Source organism: Cnephaeus nilssonii (genome assembly GCF_951640355.1).
Source record: "Cnephaeus nilssonii genome assembly, chromosome: 20".
In the NCBI taxonomy this organism is placed as follows: Eukaryota; Metazoa; Chordata; class Mammalia; order Chiroptera; family Vespertilionidae; genus Cnephaeus; species Cnephaeus nilssonii.
Genome location: NC_137091.1, coordinates 29169321 through 29190752, shown reverse-complemented (window position 1 = coordinate 29190752; position 21432 = coordinate 29169321). Strand labels below are relative to the sequence as shown.

General features: G+C 54.8%; 1 protein-coding gene across 1 annotated transcript in view; it reads right to left on the bottom strand.

Annotated features, from left to right (window-relative positions):
• The window catches only part of CRISPLD2 (cysteine rich secretory protein LCCL domain containing 2), a 67799-nt gene that overhangs the window by 38537 nt on the left and 7830 nt on the right, over positions 1 to 21432 (bottom strand). Inside the window, exons 2-5 of the mRNA XM_079799744.1 lie at positions 11673 to 11986; positions 5840 to 5958; positions 3186 to 3318; positions 2660 to 2775 (exon numbers count right to left, since the gene is read on the bottom strand). Coding sequence (XP_079655870.1) covers positions 2660 to 2775; positions 3186 to 3318; positions 5840 to 5958; positions 11673 to 11912 — 608 coding nt within the window. The 5' untranslated portion in view covers positions 11913 to 11986. The remainder of the gene's footprint in view (positions 1 to 2659; positions 2776 to 3185; positions 3319 to 5839; positions 5959 to 11672; positions 11987 to 21432) is intronic.

Below are 21432 nucleotides of genomic sequence, written 5' to 3'. Positions count from 1 at the left end.
CTGTCAGGTCCATGCATATGAGACAGACTGGCAGATGGAAAGAGAGGTCAGAATGGGGCCACTCAGGTTGGGGGGCATCCTGGGGGGCTGGAAACATTCTCTGTTGTGACCTGGTAGTAGCTACGTGGGTATGAACTGAATTGTGTGTGCCCACAAATTCATAAGCTGAGGCCCTAACCCCCCTTGCGGCTCTAAGTGGAGATGGGACTTCTAAGGATGTAATAAAGGTTAAATGTGGTCATAAGGGTGGGGTCCTGGATGGGACTGGTATCTTTATAAGAGACACCAATGAGTGCGCGCTCTCTCTCTCTCTCTCTCTCTCTCTCTCTCTCTGCCTCTGTTTCTCAGTGTGTGCATAAGGAAATATCACATGAGGACACAAGGAAAAGCCATTTATAAGCCAGGAAGAGTCCTCACTAGAAACTGGCCCTGCTGAACCTTGAGCTGGGACTTCCAACCTCTAGAACCGTGAGAAATAACTGTTTATTATTTAAGCACCCAGTCTCTGGGTGCCCGAGCAGACAAATACATGTATGTAGGTGCAAAAATTTATCAAGCTGCCTACTTAAGATTAGTGTCTTTAAGCCCGGCCAGCATGGCTCAGTGGTTGAGCATTGACCTATGAACCAGGAGGTCATGGTTTGATTCCTGGTCAGGGCACATGCCTGGGTTGTGGGCTCGATCCCCAGTGTGGGGTGTGGAGGAGGCAGCTGATCAATGATTCTCTCTCATCATTGATGTTTCTCTCTCTCCCTCTCAGAAATTAATAGAATATGTTTTGTTAAAAAAAGATTAGTGTATTTTACCCTCATGGATTATTCCTTTTTCAAGAAAAGGAGTGGGAGCTAAAAGGTTGGATTTTTGATTGGGTCTTCTAGTGTATTCCTTATATAAAGAGTCAAATCAAATTATTCCTCCCTCCTACCTGCCACTCTGCCAGGAATTCCACCACCGTGGACCATTTTATTGCTCTTCCATGGGCTGCGTCCCTCCCCATCAATGACATAATCCCCCTTATCCCTGTGGGCTGCTGAGACACGGCCACCGCAGGCGTGCCAGATGGTTGATGGAGAGTTCTCTTTTCCTCCCAACCTCAGCAATTCCCCCTTCATCGCACCCATGGCCACTCCGGACCCAAACCAAATAAATGAAGTCATTCTCATTTCATTCAGTCACTGAGCAAATACACCTCGAGGCCCACAATGTGCAGGGCATGGTGCTAGGATGGCCGCCAGCGTGCAAACCGCAGGCCGTGAGCTGGGCGAGCAATTCCCCGAGAACGAGCACATGTTTGCCTGATGAGCAATGGAGGCGAAATGAGTCAAGGGATTAACGACATCGGGCTGTGTGAGGAAGAAGGGGGGCTGTGACATCAGGGGATGTGGTCCCTTCTGAGAGGGGGAAACACAAAGATGCAAAAACTCCATCTAACGTGAATACCTGTGTCATAGAGTGCTATCTGCTGCATGTTTTCAGAGAAAAAATAATACTAATATTGCTGTGGCAGACCCCACTGGTTGCCCAGGTGACAGCTATTCCTGCTTCTGATTTGTGCAGGTGGTCCCAGAGGAGGCTTACAAAGTCAAATGGGGCAATTCCATTGGTCAAAGCCAATTGGAGCAATCTGGTTCCCCCCTTGTCTGCAATTGGTCTAGTGCTCGCCAATGACATAGGGAGAAAGTGGGCCAGGGGTGAGAAAGGCCTAAGGATAGAGGTCTTTTCTACCATTCTCCTTCCTTCTGCTTGGGAAGATGTGATGCCCAGTGCTTTGCAGCCAGGGGTCCATGAGGAGAGGATAGTACAGCAGACAACAAAAGGAGCCTGAGCCCTGGTTGACACTGCTGATCTGTTAAGCTAACCCAGATGCACCACCCTCTAGAGCAGTGGTTCTCAACCTTCCTAATGCCGCGACCCTTTAATACAGTTCCTCATGTTGTGGTGACCCCCAACCATAAAATTATTATCGTTGCTACTTCATAACTGTAATTTTGCTACTGTTATGAATCGTAATGTAAATATCTGTGTTTTCCGATGGTCTTAGGCTCTACAGCAGCGGTTCTCAACCTGTGGGTCGCGACCCACAGGTCGGAACCGCTAGCAGGGTCGCCTAAGACCATCGGAAAACACAGATATTTACATTACGATTCATAACAGTAGCAAAATTACAGTTATGAAGTAGCAACGATAATAATTTTATGGTTGGGGGTCACCACAACATGAGGAACTGTATTAAAGGGTAGCGGCATTAGGAAAGTTGAGAACCACTGCTCTAGAATCCTTGTTATCCTATATAATAAAAGGCTAATACGCAAATTGTCCCCTCAACAGGGAGTTTGATCAGGAGGTGGGGCCGGCCGGCTGGCCAACTGCCTGTGGCCCCTCCCCTTGGCCAGCCCTGCCCCTGATTGGCCCCCCACCCTGATTGGGGGTGGGGCTGGCCCACCAACTTCCCGCGTCCCCTCGCCCTGGCCGGCCCAGGCTGCCCAGCCCCAATTGGGGCAGGCCAGCTAGACACACCCCGCCCCCATGCACGAATTCGTGCACCGAGCCTCTAGTGTGAAATAACAAGGAGATGTCACTGTTGAAGACAGTTTTAGTTGGGTCCTCTGCAGCTGGCGAAAGCATCCCAACCCACAGGACCATGCCGACTTGCTCTTACTTTGGAGAGTAATTGCAGACGAGGTAGACCGCATTCTCCCACATGTCTCCCCAGACGTTCATCCTCGGGCAGGTGTGCACAGCGCAGCCGACCCTGTTGGTGGTGGCCCACACTATCTGAAAAGACCACAGCCCTGCGTCAGAACTCAGGGGCAAGGCACACCAGGGCGACACAGTCTGGCCTGGATCACAGGGTGCTGGTTAGAGGGTCTGTGGCGAAGGGATGAAGGGCCAGATTTCCCCCAACCCACGGAAGATCTAAAATAAACAAAACCAAACACTGACAAATAAACCACGCACAAGGAAATGCCCCAGCGTGTAAAAGTGCCATAGAAGCTTCCAGTGCTTGGTCTCAGTGTTCTACTTGTGAGCCGTTCAGTCCACCAGTTACACTTTGAATCGCATCCAATTGAAGGGAAAAGTTAAGGCAAGGACAGGGGAGGTTTTCCGACTGGGCAACAACCCTGCAGGGCCCAGTGAGCGACCGGGGACGGTGGGCTGAGTCCAGGCCACCCCTCCAGGGTTACCTGTGTGTAGTGGGTGCACATGGCCCCCGAGCACCTCTCTGGACACCAGGGGTTGCACTCGTGGGGGTAAGGGTAGGTGTAGTCCTTCACCTCGTCATACCAGGACTGCACGTGGAACCCGGGAGAGCGATACCTGCAGGGACAGATCAGCTGGTTACGTTCCGGCCACCACACACCCGACAATGGAGGCGGCAGCTGGCAACCACCGCCCAGGGGTGGCCTGGAGGAGAGGCTCCTTCAGGGACGATAGTCCCCAATCCTGCCCAGCACCTGTTAGAAATGCTATGACCCAAACCAGCAAGGGGCTTACCTGGGCATCCCCAGAGTGTCCCTCTGGTGGCCCACATGCCGCCTGAGTGTCCAGGAAACGTTTACCTGGCCCCCAATGAGTCATTTGTTTTTTATGTTCATAATTATATAGGTATTTTCATGTACATTTGGGAAAATATATGCAGTCCACGAACCCTATATTTTGCTTAAGACAAAACTTGATTTAAGACATTTAAAGTGAATGTAGAAAAAAAATATGGAGTAAATAGTTAAACAGGTGACGCGCAGATGGGACACCCCCTGTGGCCGGGGAGGGTCTGGAAGCTGGGAAGGAGGTAAGTTATGGGGGCCAGGCAGATGGCCCCACCACCCGCCAATGGATGGTCATTGTTGCTCGGCTGCCTGGGGGAACCCGGGGACTCAAATGCAAAGCGGGAAACTCATTCGGGCCAGAGCCTGTGGCATACAGAGCTATGCAGTCAGTGCACACACCCTCCTGAAATCTTCCTATTTAGGATTTCTTACAGAGCCTCCTCGGCCGCAATAAGGAGGGCCCGGGGTCATCATCGTTGGTGGCCACTGCCCCTCGCCGGGCCCCATCCGCCAGGCTGGCACCGGTTATTTTCTTAGGAAAGAAAATAAACTGGATGCAAATCCCAGGTCGCCGTCGCCAGTGAGTGTAAACAAAGCGGTTTCAATAAAAGAGAAAGGAGGCGCGGGGCCCCGGCCATTTCTGAGAGCGCTGCGGTGAGATGGGCAGTTAGAGGTCTTGTAACAATTACTGTCAGAGCCCAGAGCGCGCGGCAGTGGTCAGTGACGTGGCTGGGGAGCGGCCGGCCGGCCGGGGAAGGAACACAGCCACCGAGCGGCAGAGCGAAGGGACACCCCCTACCCGTCTGTCCCCGGAGCCCAGCCAGGCGGGGCCGCGGGGGGTTCCAAATGAGGAGCTCTTTGGGAACGCGAGCTAGTCGCATTCACCAGAAGGGGAGACCTTAGTGTCCTCAGCCCACCCACCCCACTCCTCAGAGCTGTCCTAATAAAGTAATTCAAACGAGCCAACCACAACACAAGCAAGCGACAAGATTGGGATGGCTAAATGGGGCTTGTCTACTCGATAGCCCAGAGGCAGCCTTGCGAGATGCTAACCATGACAACTATGCAGTAGGGAAGCTGTTTGGTATTGTATGAGAAGGGGAAAAATGAATTAAAAGCTGTCCTGGCCGCAGTTACAACTGCGTCGAAATATGCCGGCCGACAGCCAAAGGCTACACGGGCGCCCGGAAACTGAGAGGAGCTGCAGCGGGCGGTGGGAGGATGGATGCTTCCCCCGCAGACGTCCCGTCCAGGGCCGCCGCGGGCTGACTTTACAAAAGGCAGAACCACCGGAGGAGAGAGTGCCCCGTGGATCTGCTTCCATGAAGTCATGTCTCTCCCGATCCAGCGTGACACCTGCCCCGGTTTGTCCTGAGAGGGAGCAGCGCTGAAGGAAAGCGAGCAGCTCGTGGCCAGGACGAACTCCGGAACTTCAGCCGCTGAGAAACGTCGGGGGTAAAGTCAAGCAAAGCCTGACCTGTGTTTTGAGGGGATATTTCAGGTCCTGTTCAACTTTCCGGTGATTAGGACAAAAGGAAGGTGGGCCTGAGGCCCTGGCCTCCCTGGGTCCGATTCCGAGGCCGGGGCACAGCACGCTGGCTGTGGCTCCGTCAGTCTTAATTGGTCAAAAGACATTCTCTCCACGTTCTCTGATGAAACCAGCCCCAGCCTGGAGGGGACTTTCAGCCGGGCTGCGTGCCTGCGTATGTGGCCCAGTTGACTTTGGGGAAAGCCAGGGAATGACAATCAACTGACCGCTGTCAAGTGCCTCCCAAAGGCAAGGCGCTGCCAGGCCAGGAGGCCTTGGGGGTTCAGTGGTGTGAAGGAGCCCCTCCATGGCCAGACGAGGGGGGCGGTGAGGGACGCCTGCCCACGACGTGGAACCTGGCTGGGCCTTAAAGAGTGAGCAGGACCCAGACGTGCTGGGGCAGAGGAGACGGTACGGACCCGCCACTAAAGGGGCGAACATTCCCGTCTTCCCAGCGTGCCCAGCCAGCTCCTTCCTGGCCGGCTGCAACTGGCCCAGAAGCCCTTCCGAGGAGACGGAATGGAAAGCCCACGCTCTAGAAACCCCGAGTCTATTGGTCGGCTTCTGGAGTCCGCAATCAGGCTCACATCTACTTGGCCAATTACTCAGACGTGTTCCTGGGCACAGAGCCTCTGTCTCCCCAGCCGTAAACGGCATGGGTGGTCTCCTGCCCTCTTAGTGGGTGATCATGAGGACTACGTATGATAATGATCAGTTCACATTGTAAGCGGGGGGGCGGGGGGGGGGGCATGGCGGCTCTTACCTGCCCCAGTGCACGGCCAGGTTCTGCCCAATGGACACCAGCAGACTGGTGGGCCCGTGCTCCCAGATGCACTCGTGGGCCCACGCCGCCGCCGACCTCGCCAGGTCTTCATCCCAGGTCTGCAGGGGGAGGAGAGATGGCACCTTCAGTCAGAGTCGGGGATGGGAGTAAGGTCCCAAACTGCTGAGACGCCTCCCGCCGAGGCTCCAGGTGAACCCGCGGCCGGTTCTGGGCTCGGAGGAGCCTGCTTCACGGCTGCCCTCAGAGCTCCTGCTCCACCTGTAACCTGCCGGGGACCTTGGGTAAGTCCCTTCTCTCAGCCTCAGTCTCCTCACCTGTGAAATGGGGGATGAATACGTCCTGCAGAGGGATGGTGGTGATGGTTGCACAACAGTGTGAATGGACTTAAAGGTGCTGAACTGTACACTTAAAAATGGCTAAGATGGTAAATTCTATGTTATGTATATGTTACCTTTTTTTTTTTTTTTTTTTTTAAAGTATCAAGAAATGCCTTCAGCCGAAACCGGTTTGGCTCAGTGGATAGAGCATCAGCCTGCGGACTGAAGGGTCCCAGGTTTGATTCCGGTCAAGGGCATGTACCTTGGTTGCGGGCACATCCCCAGTAGGGGGTGTGCAAGAGGCAGCTGATCGATGTTTCTCTCTCATCGATGTTTCTAACTCTCTATCCCTCTCTCTTCCTCTCTGTAAAAAATCAATAAAATATATTAAAAAAAAAAAAAAAAGAAAGAAATGCCTTCAACTTGCCCAGCCCTGCTCCCCTCTGGCATCTTGACCCAGCCTAAACCAAGGGGGCTGGGGCAGGGGCCCGGGCCAGAGAATCTGCAGGCAGGCTCCGCAGCCGGCCCTGCCTCCCAGCTGGCCCCGGGAACACACGTGACTCCCCGGGAAAGAGCAGAGAACAAAGCAAGCGGGTCATTTCTCTTCTGCGGAGGAGCAGACGCCAAGCGGCCCTCCGAGCCCGCTGCGAACCAGCTGCTGCGCCGCCGCCTCCCAGTCCCTGGGCAGACGCGCCAGCTCACGGGCAGGCAGGGCCGGCCCCGCTCCACGTAGCCCCAGCCCCTGGCGCACAGTAGGTGCCCACTGAAGGGCTGTCCGGGCAGAGCCCCCGGGGCCTGTCCAGGAACAGGGGCTGCTTAAACCAACTGCGAGGCCCCAGGATGGACTGTCACGAGGCTGTGCTGCCCGCTCCTCCTTCTGTCCGGCTGCCCTTTCCAGCCAAGACTCCTCACATCCGGGGCAAGTCCTGCCCTCGGGCAGAGCCCCTGGGGACCTGCTTCACACCCCTGACCCCCCTCCCATTGATCTGGGGACCCTCAGATTCATCCCTTGCCAACAGCGCCCCACCTTCAGTGCCACCAAGCCCTGAGCTGCTTCTGCCTGGGATCTCTCCCATGTCCAAGCAAAGCCTGAATGGGCGGGGGGGGGGGGGGTGGTCAACCCTCCCAGGACCACCCTCAGCCAATGGGGACAGGCCTGTGGATAAAGGCACCCACCTCCCGCCTTCAGGAGGGCGACCGCCTGCTGCTCCCTTCACTCAGCAGATCCCGGCAGATCCCACCCCCACCGGGACCCCCGGAGTGCACTCTGAAGTTAGACCTGCTCCCTCCTGTCTCCCGGACTCATGGGTCAGCCCCCAAATAGACCACCTGCACCAAGTCAGTGACTCATTCGTCTCCAAGCAGGGGAGAGGTGGGCAGCGGGGAGGAGGGCAGCTGGCACAAGCCCCCTCTGGAGGTGCCCAGCTGAGGCCCTTCCCAGTGTCCAGAGAGGCAGGGCAGAGCCTGGGCGGGCGCCGGTCCCACCCTGAAGGTCACAGGCTTCTCAGAAGCTCACTATTTATTCTGTGCACGGCTCAAGAGCGATGTGAACCCTGCCTGCCGTTGGTCTGAGTCCATAGCATTTCCTACAGCTCCGAGGGGAGGGGAGCGGGGAGGGCAAAGATCGAGCTGGGCAAAGAGGACTGGCCAGGCGGGACCTCTGGGGGGTTAAGGCTTTTGACATTCTGGCTGGAGACACGCGGACCTGATGTCTGGCCCACAGCAGGACACAGCCACGAGAACCCAGATCTGCCCTCCCTCCACTTGAGGCTGAGCATCCCCATCCTGCCCACCCTCGCCTCCCACCCTCCTCTAGGCTCCAGCCATGCCTGCCACACAGTAGGACCTCAAAACACTGCTCCCCGGCCCTGGCCGGGTCTCAGGTGGTTGGAGCATTACCCGTCAGGGCACATCTAAGTTGCAGATTCAATCCTGGGTCGGAGCACATATGGGAGGCGACCAATCCATGTTTCTCTCTCACATCTCTCTCTCTTTCTGTCTCTCTTTTTCTCAAATCAATAGAAACATATCCTCGGGTGAGGATTAAAAAAGCAAACACACAATGTTCCTATGCAGAGCTGGCAGTCACGGGTCTGGCTGTGTGGTGAGCTGTTGACAACTGACACTATTGATCAGTGTCCTTTCAGTGTTACATGTCTCGACTATCACCCAGAATAATGCATGCATAAGTAAATGAATGAATGCACGCGTGGATGAATGCACTCACAATGAAGCTCACTTCCCCAACTCACGCCAGCCCTCACGGACCTCCTCCAGTCCCCACCTGCCCCTCCTGCTCCCTACCCCCCACTCAGCCTGTGCTTCCCCAGCGAACGCTTGCCCTCCAACTAGTCCGTGTCCCTCCGAAGGAAGGCGCAGGGGGACATCCTTTAGCCCTCAAAGGGACGACTCGAGGAAGGAGAAGGGGAAGAACAGGGCAGTGAGATGCACTGGTGAGAGCGTCTGTGTCAGGTGAACCTGGGTATGACACCAGGCTCTGCCCTTGCTGGCTGTGTGACTTGGGGCAAGTGGCTTCACCTCTCTGTGCCTTTGTGTCCCTACCTCTAAATGGGATAATAGTATCTGCTGGAATAGGATTTGGGGGACGGCTGAATGAGAGCAGGCATCAAGCCTCGGGCGGGATGCAACGTGGCCTCCGTAATCAGCACCACCTTTAACTTCCTCAAGCACCTACTATGTGACGAGGCAGTGCGGGGCCCTGTACCTCTGGAGCTGCCATCATCTGAGCACCTGCCACTTGCCAGAGCATTCGCACCATTTTCATTTTTAATTGTCACAACAGCCCTTGAGGTATGTTTTATTTTTCCATTATTGCAGACAGATTAAGGCTAAGGGAAGTTTATTTATGGTACTTGTCTAAGATCACACAGCCAGGAAGTTAGAACTTTAACAACCCAGTCTTATCTGGCTTCCGAGGGGTGTCATCCTATCTGCATGCTGTCACTAAGTCCTGGTCCCACTCTACTAAATGAATAATAGTTACTAAAGTAATAATAGCAAAAGTATAGTTAACGTTTATTTAGTACTTATCATGCATTACCTCATTGACTCCTCCAAGCAACCCTACGAGAAAGGTACTTTTATTGTCACCATTGTGCCGTGAGGAACGATAAACACAGAGAGGCCAAGTAGTCTGCCCAGAGTCACACAGCCAGCAGGTGGCCGCTACCTAAACCGAGGCAGGCTGGCTTCAGAGCCTGCTCACTTATAAATCCTCAAAACATGTTATCTTAAGTCTTTGGAACTTTAACACACCCTTCAGTGCTGAGTCTATTTCAAAGGACTGTGGCTTGAAGCCTCAGCAGGCAGGGCTGAGCAGGAAGCTACGCTTTCAAGACACTTTCTCAATGGGTGCTGCTTGTTCGGGTGGAAACAGGAGCAGATGGGCAGCACTGGGCCTTAGATGCTGGGTGGAGGCGCTGAGCCTTGACTGCCTTCCCTACCAGATGGCCCCTGCACAGAGGCGTCCCTCACAACGCCCCCGAAAGGCACAGTTTCCCTGACAGGCAGGCTATCTAGACCTAAGGGCCCAGATCCCAACTCCAATCCTGGACTATCACGACGCTGACGAAGAGGAGAAGGTGGCAGGCTCATTCCAGGCTGTCCAGGAGGCCCGGCCTTGCCTGCTGCCTATCTCGGCTCCCTTCACTCGCCTCAAGTCTGCCATACAACCCCTGACGAGCTCAGTGCCGCCAGGAAAAGACCAGCAGAAACCCAGCCTATTCCAACAGAGGTGGGAGGCAGCCAGGACCCCGGGGCTTGGGGCTCCGTCAGCTTCAGGCCGAGGAAAATACCGCTCCCTGCGGGCACCACTCGGGGCCTTGGGGTGGGAAGAGCACTGGGTGACCTGTCCAGAGAGAGGTGCAGCGTGTCCTTCCCCGATGGGGACCAAGGTCAAACCCACAGGTCGAGGAAAGGGTGGGGAGCAGTCTGTTTCCAAAGCCCCAAAGAAATCTACCCCAATTTCCTACAGCTTTGACCTTAAGAAAGTCTGCACACGCTGCCCCGTGCATTTTGAAAGGGTGCCTGTTCTTCCTCCTAAAATTAGCACAGCCCCTTTGGAATAAATAAATGCCTGGATGATTCTCTTAAGGGAAAAGAGGAATGTTTCATAATGAGTTCCCGAAGCCTTGCTCGCAGGGCTCTGCCCGGACGGGTGACCCGTTCATCTGCCCTAAGCTGGTGACGGGCCACCTAGTGTGGGTTCACACAGGGACAGTGAGGGGCTCACAGGCGCACGGGCACACGGGACGGTCCCCAACACGCGTGCTACCCAGGTCAGGGCACAGGGCAACAGGAAAGCGACCGCTGAGTCCAGGGGAAGGAGGGCGTGGCCTAGGGTGCAGGCTGCAGAGGAGTTGGGACAGGGAAAGTGATGACCGGAAAGTGTTCTCGGGGAGGGAGGGGCGGCTGTCCCACGCTGCATCCTCAGAGGACACCCAGAAGACCTCTCTGGCCAAAGGGGAGGGAGGGAAACTAGTCATCAAGACAGACAGGGCTCCCGAGAGAAGCCTGGGACGCCAAGCAAGAAGCATTGGGCTCCGTCCTGGGCACAGAGGGCCCTAGAGGCTCCTGAGCAGGAGAAAAGTGGAGATGTAGGCAGCGTAACGTGATGGCAGGACTCAGAACGAGCGGATGAGGGCAAAGTGGGCAGCGAAAGCCCCAGGGCTGAGGCTGTGCCCCTAATCAAGGCGAGACAGGAGCAGGATGGGAAGATGGGGTGGGAAACGCATTGGCTACAGAGTGGTGGCTGAGAGCTCAGGTCCTGGAGTCAGCTGGACTCGGGTTCGAACCTGGCTCTGTCACTGCCAGCTGTGTGACCTTGGGCCTCAGTTTCCTAATCTATTAAATGGGCAAAATAACCGCACCTATTTCCCAGGGTACCGACAGGAATGGAAATGGGTGAGCGAAGGCACGGGGGAGAGGGGAAGAGATCTGGACCTGGGAGAGCGGGCTGCCCCTTCTGCTCCTCAGTGTGGGGTTTCTCCAGATTCAGAGGGGACCCCCACACTGTCCCTTTTCCCTTCTCCCTCCCAAAAGACACCTTATCTCACAGACTCGGCCACGCCCTCTCGGACAGAGAAGGTGCCAGAGGAAGATCAAGCCGCCACAGTAACCACAGTAACTCACAGCCCCGGTGTGAGGGCTGCGCTCAGTTGTCCCGGGAACCGTGGCAGCACAGGATGCTCACAGTGGAAACTGAGGCTCAGGTGGCTGGTGTCCAGGCCACACTAGGAGGTGGGAGCCCAGCCCCGAGGCCCTCCCACTCCGCCTTCCAGAAGCCTCAGGGCAGCCCGGGGGCTGAGCTCAGGGAGGCGGCCTCTGCTCACGGGTGCTGTTTGGTGGGGCATTAAGAACAAGGCAGGGGACCCTCTGCCGCCCGGGACCCCTCCCCCCCCAAGCCTGCTCCACAACAGTGCCTGGGGACAAAGCAGAGGGAGCCCAGGCCCCGGGTCCGGGGTGTGCAGACTCACCATGTGCTCCATGTTGGAGGCCGGGGGGTGCACCTGGCCCCGCAGCTTGTTGTGCAGCATGAGGATCTCCTCCTGGTCCGACCTGGGGATGGCCCTGCGGGCCCGCGAGTGCGGCTCGTCCTGCCGGTATTTGCTGAGCAGCTTCTCTAAGTGTGTGACGTTGGGCAGGAAAAAGCCTTGGGCTCCACAGACTAGCAGCACCATCCCCAAGGGGACGAGGCCATTCAGGACGTAGCTCATGGCTCCTCTCCTGCAGCCGGAACTGGGGCGACGGGGCGGCCTGGGCTCCTGGGGCAGAGCTGGGGGCTCGGGCTCTGAAAGGAAGCAGAGGGCAGCGGGAGGCAGTCGGTCAGTACTGAACCAGCTGAGGTGTTGGCTTGAGCAGTGACTGGAGTAGATAGTATTCGCCCCACTTTGCAGACGTGGAAACTGAGGCTCACAAAAGCTAAATAACCCAAGTCCCACCGACAGGAAACGGCAGAGCTGGGATTCAAGCGGAGGGTTTCCAGCAAGGCAAGCTGGCCGGACTCTACATACGACATCCTGGCACAATCTCTCCTGGACCCAAGTTCCCTGTCCCATCTTTTCTCATTGCGAGTCAGCATTTCTACTCATTCAGGACTCAGGTGGGTCTATGACTGGGTCAAGTTCTAGCTCCTGCTCCCAATGGAGATGGATAAGGTCACTCACATCGCCAAAGGAGTTGCCCTGAACCAATGCTCCTGGTCCCCGTGAAGGTGGACTCCGTTTGCCAAATGTGGTTAACAGGCACCCCCAGACCCCGCATGGCAGAAGGCTCCTCTTATCACGGCCCACATGGTCGCCAACACTCCCACATGTCACCCAGCCCTAGCCAGGAACCCAGCTGCCTGCTCTGGAGCAGCAAGTCACCTGTCAACGAGATCCTCAGAGGAGGTGACAGAGGAAAGAGGGAGGACCTCCAAGGTGGGGGGGCGCTGTGTACCCCACTCTCACCCCCGAGCCTGCCTGGCAAACCTGCTCAACAACCAAGCACATGGTCTACTCCAGACACTGCCAGGCATTGCCCTTTCGGCTGCTAGGTTAGTGGTTCCCACGGGTCATCAGTACCCGATGCACACATCAGGATGGTGACCTGTTGTAGGATGACAAAACCAACAGCAATGTGAGGAGACAGAGAGGGCGGGCTGGGACTCCCCGACCTTCGCAGCACCATAGCAGAGCTGCCCTTCCCAAAGCGTGTTCCTGGAACCCTAACTCTGACCCTTGTCAGGGCTGCGGGGCTGTGGGACACACCGCCCCTCTCAGAGAGACTGCAGGAAAGAACGCTCTCTCACTTTTATGACCCACCCAGGGTCTCGGAGGTCCTTCCTTGCCTTTAGGCTACAAGTCCTTTCCCCAGCTAATCCTCTTCCTAACCTTTCTTCCCTGGCACTCGCGTTAGGAAGAGCTGCCTTAGTCTTCGAATACACCTACTAGCTTTAAAGTCCCAAGGTCCAATTTCATTAGGTGAATTTCCTCCGTGCCTTTTGTTCTTTCTAAAAACTCTTCCTGAGCATCTACATGGACCGGTCACTTCATTCACATCGTTTCCAATCCCAGGACAATCCATCAGGTCATCTGTCATCGCACCCATTTTACAGATGAGTAAGCTGAGGCCTCGGGTGGAGACACAACAAGCCCAGGGCTGCTGTACCAGTAAGTGCAAATGCTGAGACTTGACGCCAGGTGTGGTGACTCTGAGGGTCCAGGATTTTCGCTCATGCTACCCTGGCTCCTCTCTCCCTGGAGGCCAGAGGTCTCACCTCCACTAAAGGCACACAAACTGTGATCCTCCTCCTGGCTGTCGCCTGGTCCGAAAAGATAAGGCAGGGCCTGAGCGAGTGTGTTCATTTACGTCTCTCTTCACCTCTGCATTCTCCCCGAGGAGAGCTATAAGTCACCTGATGACCTTCATCGAGCACCTACTTTGTGCTAGACCCTGGGACATGAAGATGAAGAGGACACTGTCCCTGGCCTCCAGGGGCTCCCAGTCTGGCTGGGGAGACAGGCGAGGAAAGCCACAGCCCCCATCTGGTGGGACAGGCTGACTGAGGACAGAACAGGAAGCTGGAGGGCAGGGCTCCTGGGTGGGAAGGCTGCCGGCCGTGCCTCAGTGCTGACCCACTTGGAACCCTGAGAGGCTTGATCTTCTCAACAAGGCTCATTAGTGACAACCAGGGGCTCAGCAGTCGAGCTGGCTGGGACCGAAAGGTGGCAGCCAGAGGAGGACACCCTTAGGGGCAAGACACAGAGTGGAGCAGGGAGGGGAGGAGCCGAGCCTGGAGCCTAGAGCCTGGACAGTAGAATCGGGAATCCCAGGAGGCAGAGCAGAGGCCAGTTGCTCTGGGAAAGAGGCCGTTCTCATCCCCGACCCTGGAAACTCTCCAGGGTCCTGACGGAGCCCGAGCTTCAGATAAAAATAACCGCCATCCAGAGGGGAGGCCTGGCTCTCTCTGGCATGAGCCACATGTGGCCTCCTCCTGGGGAGTTCCCTCTGGGGCAGAGACCGGGAACTGCGGGGAGGACTTCTGCGTGCTCACGCGCCCCACTGGGACTCAGCCCAGTAATGCAGAGCCCCTCGGGGTCCCTGATGTCTCTCTCAGGTTAGTCACCCCACCATATAAGAGCATTTCCCAGCTGCAGAAGGCCGGGCCGAAGGAGATGCCAAAACACACTGACGCTGGACCAAGACTTGAGACGAAGCGACAGTGAGGACTGACATCACGAGGCGTCCACTCTGGCATCACAACACTTATGTGCTTTGCGCTAAAGAGCTGGAGGGGCGGGCACCCCAAAGACGTGAAACAGGAACTGCTTATATAACTCGACTGTGGCTCACAGACTGAATCCTGGGTTTGGTTTAAACTGCCAATGGGCACAACCCAAACGGCTAACAGTAGGGCTAATCAGTAAATAAATCATGGGGTGGTCATGGGTGGAATAGTATACAGCAGGTAAAAGGAATGAGCTAGAGCTATGTGAGTGTCAGCTTAAATAAAATTCAAAATCATGCTGGGCTTTAAAAAAGCAAGTTGTAGAATACTATGCTTATTGTACCATTTAAGTAAATTTTACAACATAAACCATATTTTGTATATTTTTGGATATACATGGGCATATACACACAAATATTTATATGTATATATTATATACACGTATCTGTATGTTTGTATTGTCTACATGTATGTATTTGGGTGTGTGTGTGTGTGTGTGTGTGTGTGTGTGTGTTTGTATGATAAAACCAGGACTGAATCAGAAAAAGTTTATGGTGGTGGTGGACTACAAGGAAAGAGCGATGGAACTGAAAGAAGAATGTAGGGACTTCATCTTTATCTTTAATACTAGAGGCCCAGTGCTGGTCCCTCAGCCCAGCCTGCACCCTCTCCAATCTGGGACCCCTTGGGGAATGTCGGACTGCCAGTTTAGGCCCGATCCCACAGGGAAGGGGCCTAAACCAGCAGTCGGACATCCCTCACAATCCGGGATTGCTGGCTCCCAACCACTCGCCTGCCTACCAGCCTGATCACCCTCTAACCACTCCTCTGCCAGCCTGATCGATGCCCAACTGCTCCCCTGCAGGTCCAGTTGCCCCCAACTGCCCTCCCCTGCCGGCCTGGTAGCCCCTAACTGCCCTCCCCTGCCAGCCTGATCACCCCCAACTGCCCTCCCCTGCCGGCCTGGTAGCCCCTAACTGCCCTCCCCTGCTGGCCTGATCACCCCCAACTGCCCTCCCCTGCCGGCCTGGTCACTCCCAACTGCCTTCCCCTGCAGTCCTGGTCACCCCCAACTGCCCTCCCCTGCAGTCCTGATCCCCCGCAACTGCCTTCCCTCCCCTGCAGGCCTGGTCGCTCCCAACTGCTCTCCCCTGCAGTCCTGGTCACCGCCAACTCCCCTCTCCTGCTGACCCTATCACCCACAACTACCCTCCCCTGCCAACCATCTTGTGGCAGCCATCTTTGACCACATGGGGGCAGTCAACTTGTGCAAGGGTGTGAGGGTCAATTTACATATTACTTCTTTATTATATAGGATGTTATTTCTACTTTAAAATCTCAAGCAAATATGGACATGTGCACCGCTGCTCACTTGAGGGGGACAGGCTGAGTCGGCAAGAACTGCGAAGCTGTAAGCAAAGCAGGCGTCCTCCAAGGCCAGGCCTGGGTGGTGAATGCGCCCTGTGGACTTGTCTACTTTAAAACAAAGCAAAACACTGGCGCATGAAAGGGCAATGAAACCACTGAGAGTCCCACGTGCATCCTTCTGGCATGTCCCCTGCCCAAGTGCAACCTTATTCCAAAAGAGCCAACAAGCCACCTGCCCTCTGAATAGGAAAGGTCCTTGCATGAAGGTTCTAACAAGAACTGATAAAGCCTCAGGTGGAGTTTTAGAGTTGGGAGGACCAGGGAGTTTCCTGGAACGTTCCCAGTGGAAGAAAGCAAAAGTGAAACAATTTCTTCAAGCCTTCTCCGCCCTGCCGGTCGCTGGCCGGGAAAGCCAGACTTGCCCTGGGTCCCACCATCTGTGGCACCATGCTGGGCGGCGTGTCCAGTATACTGTTGGGCCTGACAGAGGTTTGGCCTGACTGGGGCTCAGGGTGCCTGTGGGGTCCATGTTGGAGAGGGGCAAAGCCTGGATCTCGATGCTCCTGCTAAGTTTGGGCAGCAGGAGGACACTGATGACTTAAGCAATAGAAGGGCTGGCGTCCCCCTCATCTCTGTCTGCGTTCCCAGAGCCCAGCAGGGTGCTGGCACAGAGGAGCGAGCACACGGTTCTGGGCTGGGTTGTGTCTCTCATAACTTCCTATGTGGAAGCCCCAACCCCCAGCATCTCAGAATGTGACTGTATTTGGAGATCGGGCCTTTAAAGAGGTGGTGAAGTTAAATGAGGTCATCAGGGTGGGCCCTGATCCAATACAACTGGTGTCCTTATAAGAAGAGGAGGTTAGGACACAGATACACATGGAGGGAAGACCGTGGGAGAACACAGGCAGAAGACGGCCATCTGCAAGCCACGGAGAGAGAGAGGCCTCAGAAGGAATCCCTCTGACACCTTGATCTCGGACTTGCAGACTCTAGAACTGTGAGAAAATAAAAGTCTGTTCTTTAATCTCCCCAGTCCGGGGTCCTTGGTTACCGCAGCCCTACCAAACTGACCTGAGCATCAGACAAATGGATGACAGGGTCATGTTCCAAATACCCTGCTGGCCACTATATGGAAGGAGGCAAGGCGGGAACAGAGAGCCAAATGAGGAGGCAAGGCGAGGGTCTGGCTGGAACCTGCAGTGACAGTCAGCTCACTTCACAGGTAATGCCAGCACCTTGGCCTGTTCTGACCACTCAGCTTCCGCTGCCCAAGCAGCTCAATCAGAACTTCGGGCCAAGCACTTCAGTCCCTTTTCCATTTACAATTTTTTTTTTTAATAAAAAGCTTTTTACAAATGAGACATACACATTGTCCAAGGCTGCCTGGAGCTTTCCAATGACAAGTACACGCTCGCCCCCAGGGAGGCTGGCAGGGGGCATAAGAGAGAGACCTACTGTGTGCCGATTGCTGCATTTCTCAATTCACCTCCCAAAGTCTCAGAGGTTTGGGTTCCACTATCCCATTTTAGAGGGGAGGAGACGGAGGCCTCTGGTGTTTAAGGAATCCATCCAAGGTCATACACCTACCCAGCGAAAACCTGGGTTGGAACGCAGCTCCATCTGACCTCAAAACCCTTTCTTACTGCCACTCCATGGATTTCCTGTCACCACCCAGGCAGGAGGGGGGCCCCACCAACTCTATCTTCCTCTGCAATCCTCTTCGCCCTCCTCTGCCTCCTGGGAAGACGGCTGGGCTCAGTGGAGCTGAGGCAGTGGGCCCCGGGGCAGACGGTGGCTCTGCTGATGAGAAGGCACCAATGTGTCACCCCCAGGGGACTGAAACCTTCACATCATGGTGACATTTCACCAAAACATGCCCCTGCCAACCTCCATCTGCTAACCAGCCTTTGACTCAAATGTGGCCAGCTGACCTCTGACCCCAGGCATTGATGCGTACTCTCTGTAGGGCGCTTTCCACCTGCTGAGGTCCCAGCTGTTTTCCTAACTTCCTGGAGGAGCTCGAACTTTGGTACGCGGACAGCACGGCCCACACTCTTCTGCCCCACCAACTCTCCTAGGGTTGCCAACGTGGTGTGGGGGGCAGGCCCCTCCAAAGGCATTTTCTAGAGAAACCCTCTTGAGCGTTTTGGCATCCCGGGCCTCGTGCCACCCCTGGAAACATCTGCCGTGGACGGTTCCAAGATACGGCAGAAATGCTCTCTGGAAGATCTTGTTCTTTTTCGCCAAAGTTGCAAAATCCCAGCCCAGCAGGCCTGCGGGCATGATGAAGCAGACCACAGATATGATAAAGACACCAAGGTCTCATGGGAACATCCTAGACAGCAGGCCACTGGAGAGGTGGGGAGGGACCAACAAGGCTTTCAAACCCCGGGGCCGGCAGAGGGACCCGAGCCTGGTGACTGAAGTGACAGGAGGCAGATTCCTGTAGCATGGCCCGGAGCGCTCAAGGGCTTTGATCTCTGCTGCTTTCAACCCCGTTTTACAGAAAACACAACTCAGTCCGGGAGACACTGCCTGGTGTTTGGGAGGTTGTGTAGCTAGTGGAACCACGACTCAAATCGAGCTTTCTGAAAGCTTGGGGAGCTCTCCACAGCACGACGCCCCTCCCGCCTGGCCAAGGCTCTATGGGCACGTAGGGGACAGCAGATCTCCGTGTTCCCAGTCTAGCAAAGGGCCTCCTTGACGGTGACCTCCTGGGTGATGCCACCGCCATATTCAACCGTCAGAAGCGAGAAAAGGAACATGGTTTAAGTTGGATGCGTCATCTCGCCCGGCAGCCTTTGCCTGTGTTTGGGAAAGTCTGCCAGAAAGATGAATCTTAGGACCGAGTCTGTCAGCCCTCAGCTCCGAGACCGTGCCAAGCTCTTTGCTTTTGCACATGCTGTTCCCACAGCTCATCCTGTGACCCCAACGGGCCCTCTCCGCCAGCCCAGGCTAGGCAGATTAATTCCTGATCCTCACTTAAGACTCAACTCCAGGGTCACCGCTTAATCATGCCTGCAGACCTGTTGGCTCATTCACAGCTGAGTCACCAATGTCTGCCAAGCCTGTGTTCAATAAATATTTATGGAATGAATGTGTGGCTCTCCTCCTCCCGAGATCAGAAGAGCCGTATAAACAATACACATGATGTTGGCTTCTTCATTATGGCCTGAAGCTTGGGCTCTCCGGGACCAGAGACCTGGGTTCAATGTCTGACACTGCCCCTCACTAGCTGTGTGACCTTGGACGTGGCACGTAGCTTCTCTGGGCTCGTGTCTGCATCTATACGGTAGAGGAGAATTGCAGGACTTGTCAGACTTTGGCAAACAAGACCAGCAGGTCTATAGCATGATTAAGCTCTTGGAGGCTTCAGGGAGGCAGTGACTCTTCAGCTGAATCTTCACCAATGAGCAGGGATTAATCTGCCCGGCCTGGGCTGGGGGAGGGGCAGGTTAGGGTCCAGGGATGAGCTGTGGAGTGAGGAACGAAGGAGAGATAAGCATGACCATGTTAGCTATGTACTGTACAGCTAACAGCGTTAGCTATGATGATGATGATGATGATGGTGCTGCATGCCCCGCAGACACGCTGTTTGAAGGGATTCTTAGAACTGCTGACATTACTAGCAATAATGCAGAATGCAGCAAAGAAGACTCCTCCCCCTTCCCTACATTATTTCAGAGCCCACCCCTGCCTTGAGAGGAAATCTAACGTTTTTTGTGTTGTTAATCCTTACCCTAGGCTATTTTTCCATTGATTTTTAGAGAGAGTGGAAAGGAGGGGAAGAGACAGAGAGAAATGTCCATGTGAGGGATAAACATCAATTGGTTGCCTCCTGAGTGTGCACATGCCCCAAACCAGGGCCGGGGATTGAGCCTGCAACCAAGGTACATGCCCTTGACTGGAATCGAACCCAGAACCCTTCAGTCCACAGGCTGACGCTCTATCCACTGAGCCAAACCGGCCAGGGCCGAAATCTAACTTTTAAAAATCCTATTAAATGTCTAATGCTTGTGAGGCAGAGGAGAGAACTTCCCCTAAATCTAAAACACACTTTATTCAGCACATGCAGGCATGGCCACTTTCCCCACCTTCCGGGGAAGCAGGTGCCAAGATGTCACAAATCGGGTCTACAGCATTGATGTTGACCAAATGGCCAGGAACCATCGGGACAGATGTATGTGGTAATTCATGCAGATGCCAATGACCCAGCTCAGATGCCACGGCTGCCATGGAGCTCTGTCTCCTCCCAGGGCTCAGTCTTCGCTGAGTGAAGTGGCCCCTGGATGCCCGAGAATTCACCAGCCTGCACTGCATCTGTTCACACTGTTTACCTCGCCAGCTAGACTATGTGCTTCTTGAGGGCTGGAATCAGCGGTGTGTTGGTAAATGTTTAACAACCAATGCTCAAAAATAAACTTTGTTTAACCCACCCTTATTTGTAGTGTTTGCCAATTGCCCTGGTATAAATACTCCCACCATGGCCAATTTCGAGCAAGCAACGGGAGGTACTGAACATGGGGTTTCTGGAAAGACTTGCGCTAGCACACCAAATAACCTCAAGCGCAGAGATAATAGTAAAGTAAAAATTTAGGATGTGATGAGTTTTGAGTACTTATTACCTTTCTTTTAAATATGATTTATTTAACTGTAAGTTTATGTAAGTCAACATTTAATGATGGTTGTTTAACTGGCTCATGACCTTTCTGAAACTTTAGGGAGCTGGCCCCAGCACGCCACTGGCTGGCACTGAGCCTTGTTCTACTTCAAGTTCCAGCGGGGATTCAATGCTCGAGGAACAGTCATCACCAATAACCCGGCCGAAGCGAAATGAATGTGGACTAAGCAGCCTCTACTCTCAGCATCTCATGCTCATTCTCTCCACAGATGAATGGGGTCACTGCGATCATGAGCCCTACGATGCTGATGAGGAGACTGAGGCTCAAACCGGATAAGCAACTTGCTCACGGGCACACAGAAGGCCTGTGGACAGGGCCGAGGCATGTCACACTCTGTCTGCTTACCGATCCTGGCTCGTCCAGGCAGTGGCCCCCCAAACGTCAGGGCAGTTCTGGCCTCCAGCCCCATGTCAGCCAGACTCGTTCAGTGAGACACCCCACCCACAGGACAGCAGCTAACCCCAAAGGCACAAAGAAGAACTCGACATCCGAGCGAGGCCAAGCACAGATCAGAGTCGTACCCACAAACCGCCCAGAAATCCCAGGAATGAAGTGGTGGCTGGGAGGAGGGAAGAGGACTCCCCAGCAGGCACGTCTTGGGCAGATCCCAGGACTGGGCAGAACCTCTCAGGAAGAGCGTCTGGGTCAGTACCAGACACCCGGGGGTGGGGTGGCAGGCGATCTGGTTAGTTTTCCTGAAACCCTTCTCCACAGGATTAGGGCTGGATGGGAGGAAACAGGCACCCTGGATTCCCCACAACCAAGGACAGATGGACAGCAGTCCACTTGGTTTGGGAGAAAACCCACCCCAGGCACCTTTTTTCTTCCTCAATCCCTTTGGCAAAGGATACTTTCTTATGGGATAAATATTGAACAAGAACAATATACAAGAAGGAAACTCATCCAACAGACACTTAATCTACTTTGTGCAAAAAAAGAACTAAAAACCAGGTGCATTCAACTCGAGCCAAGAGA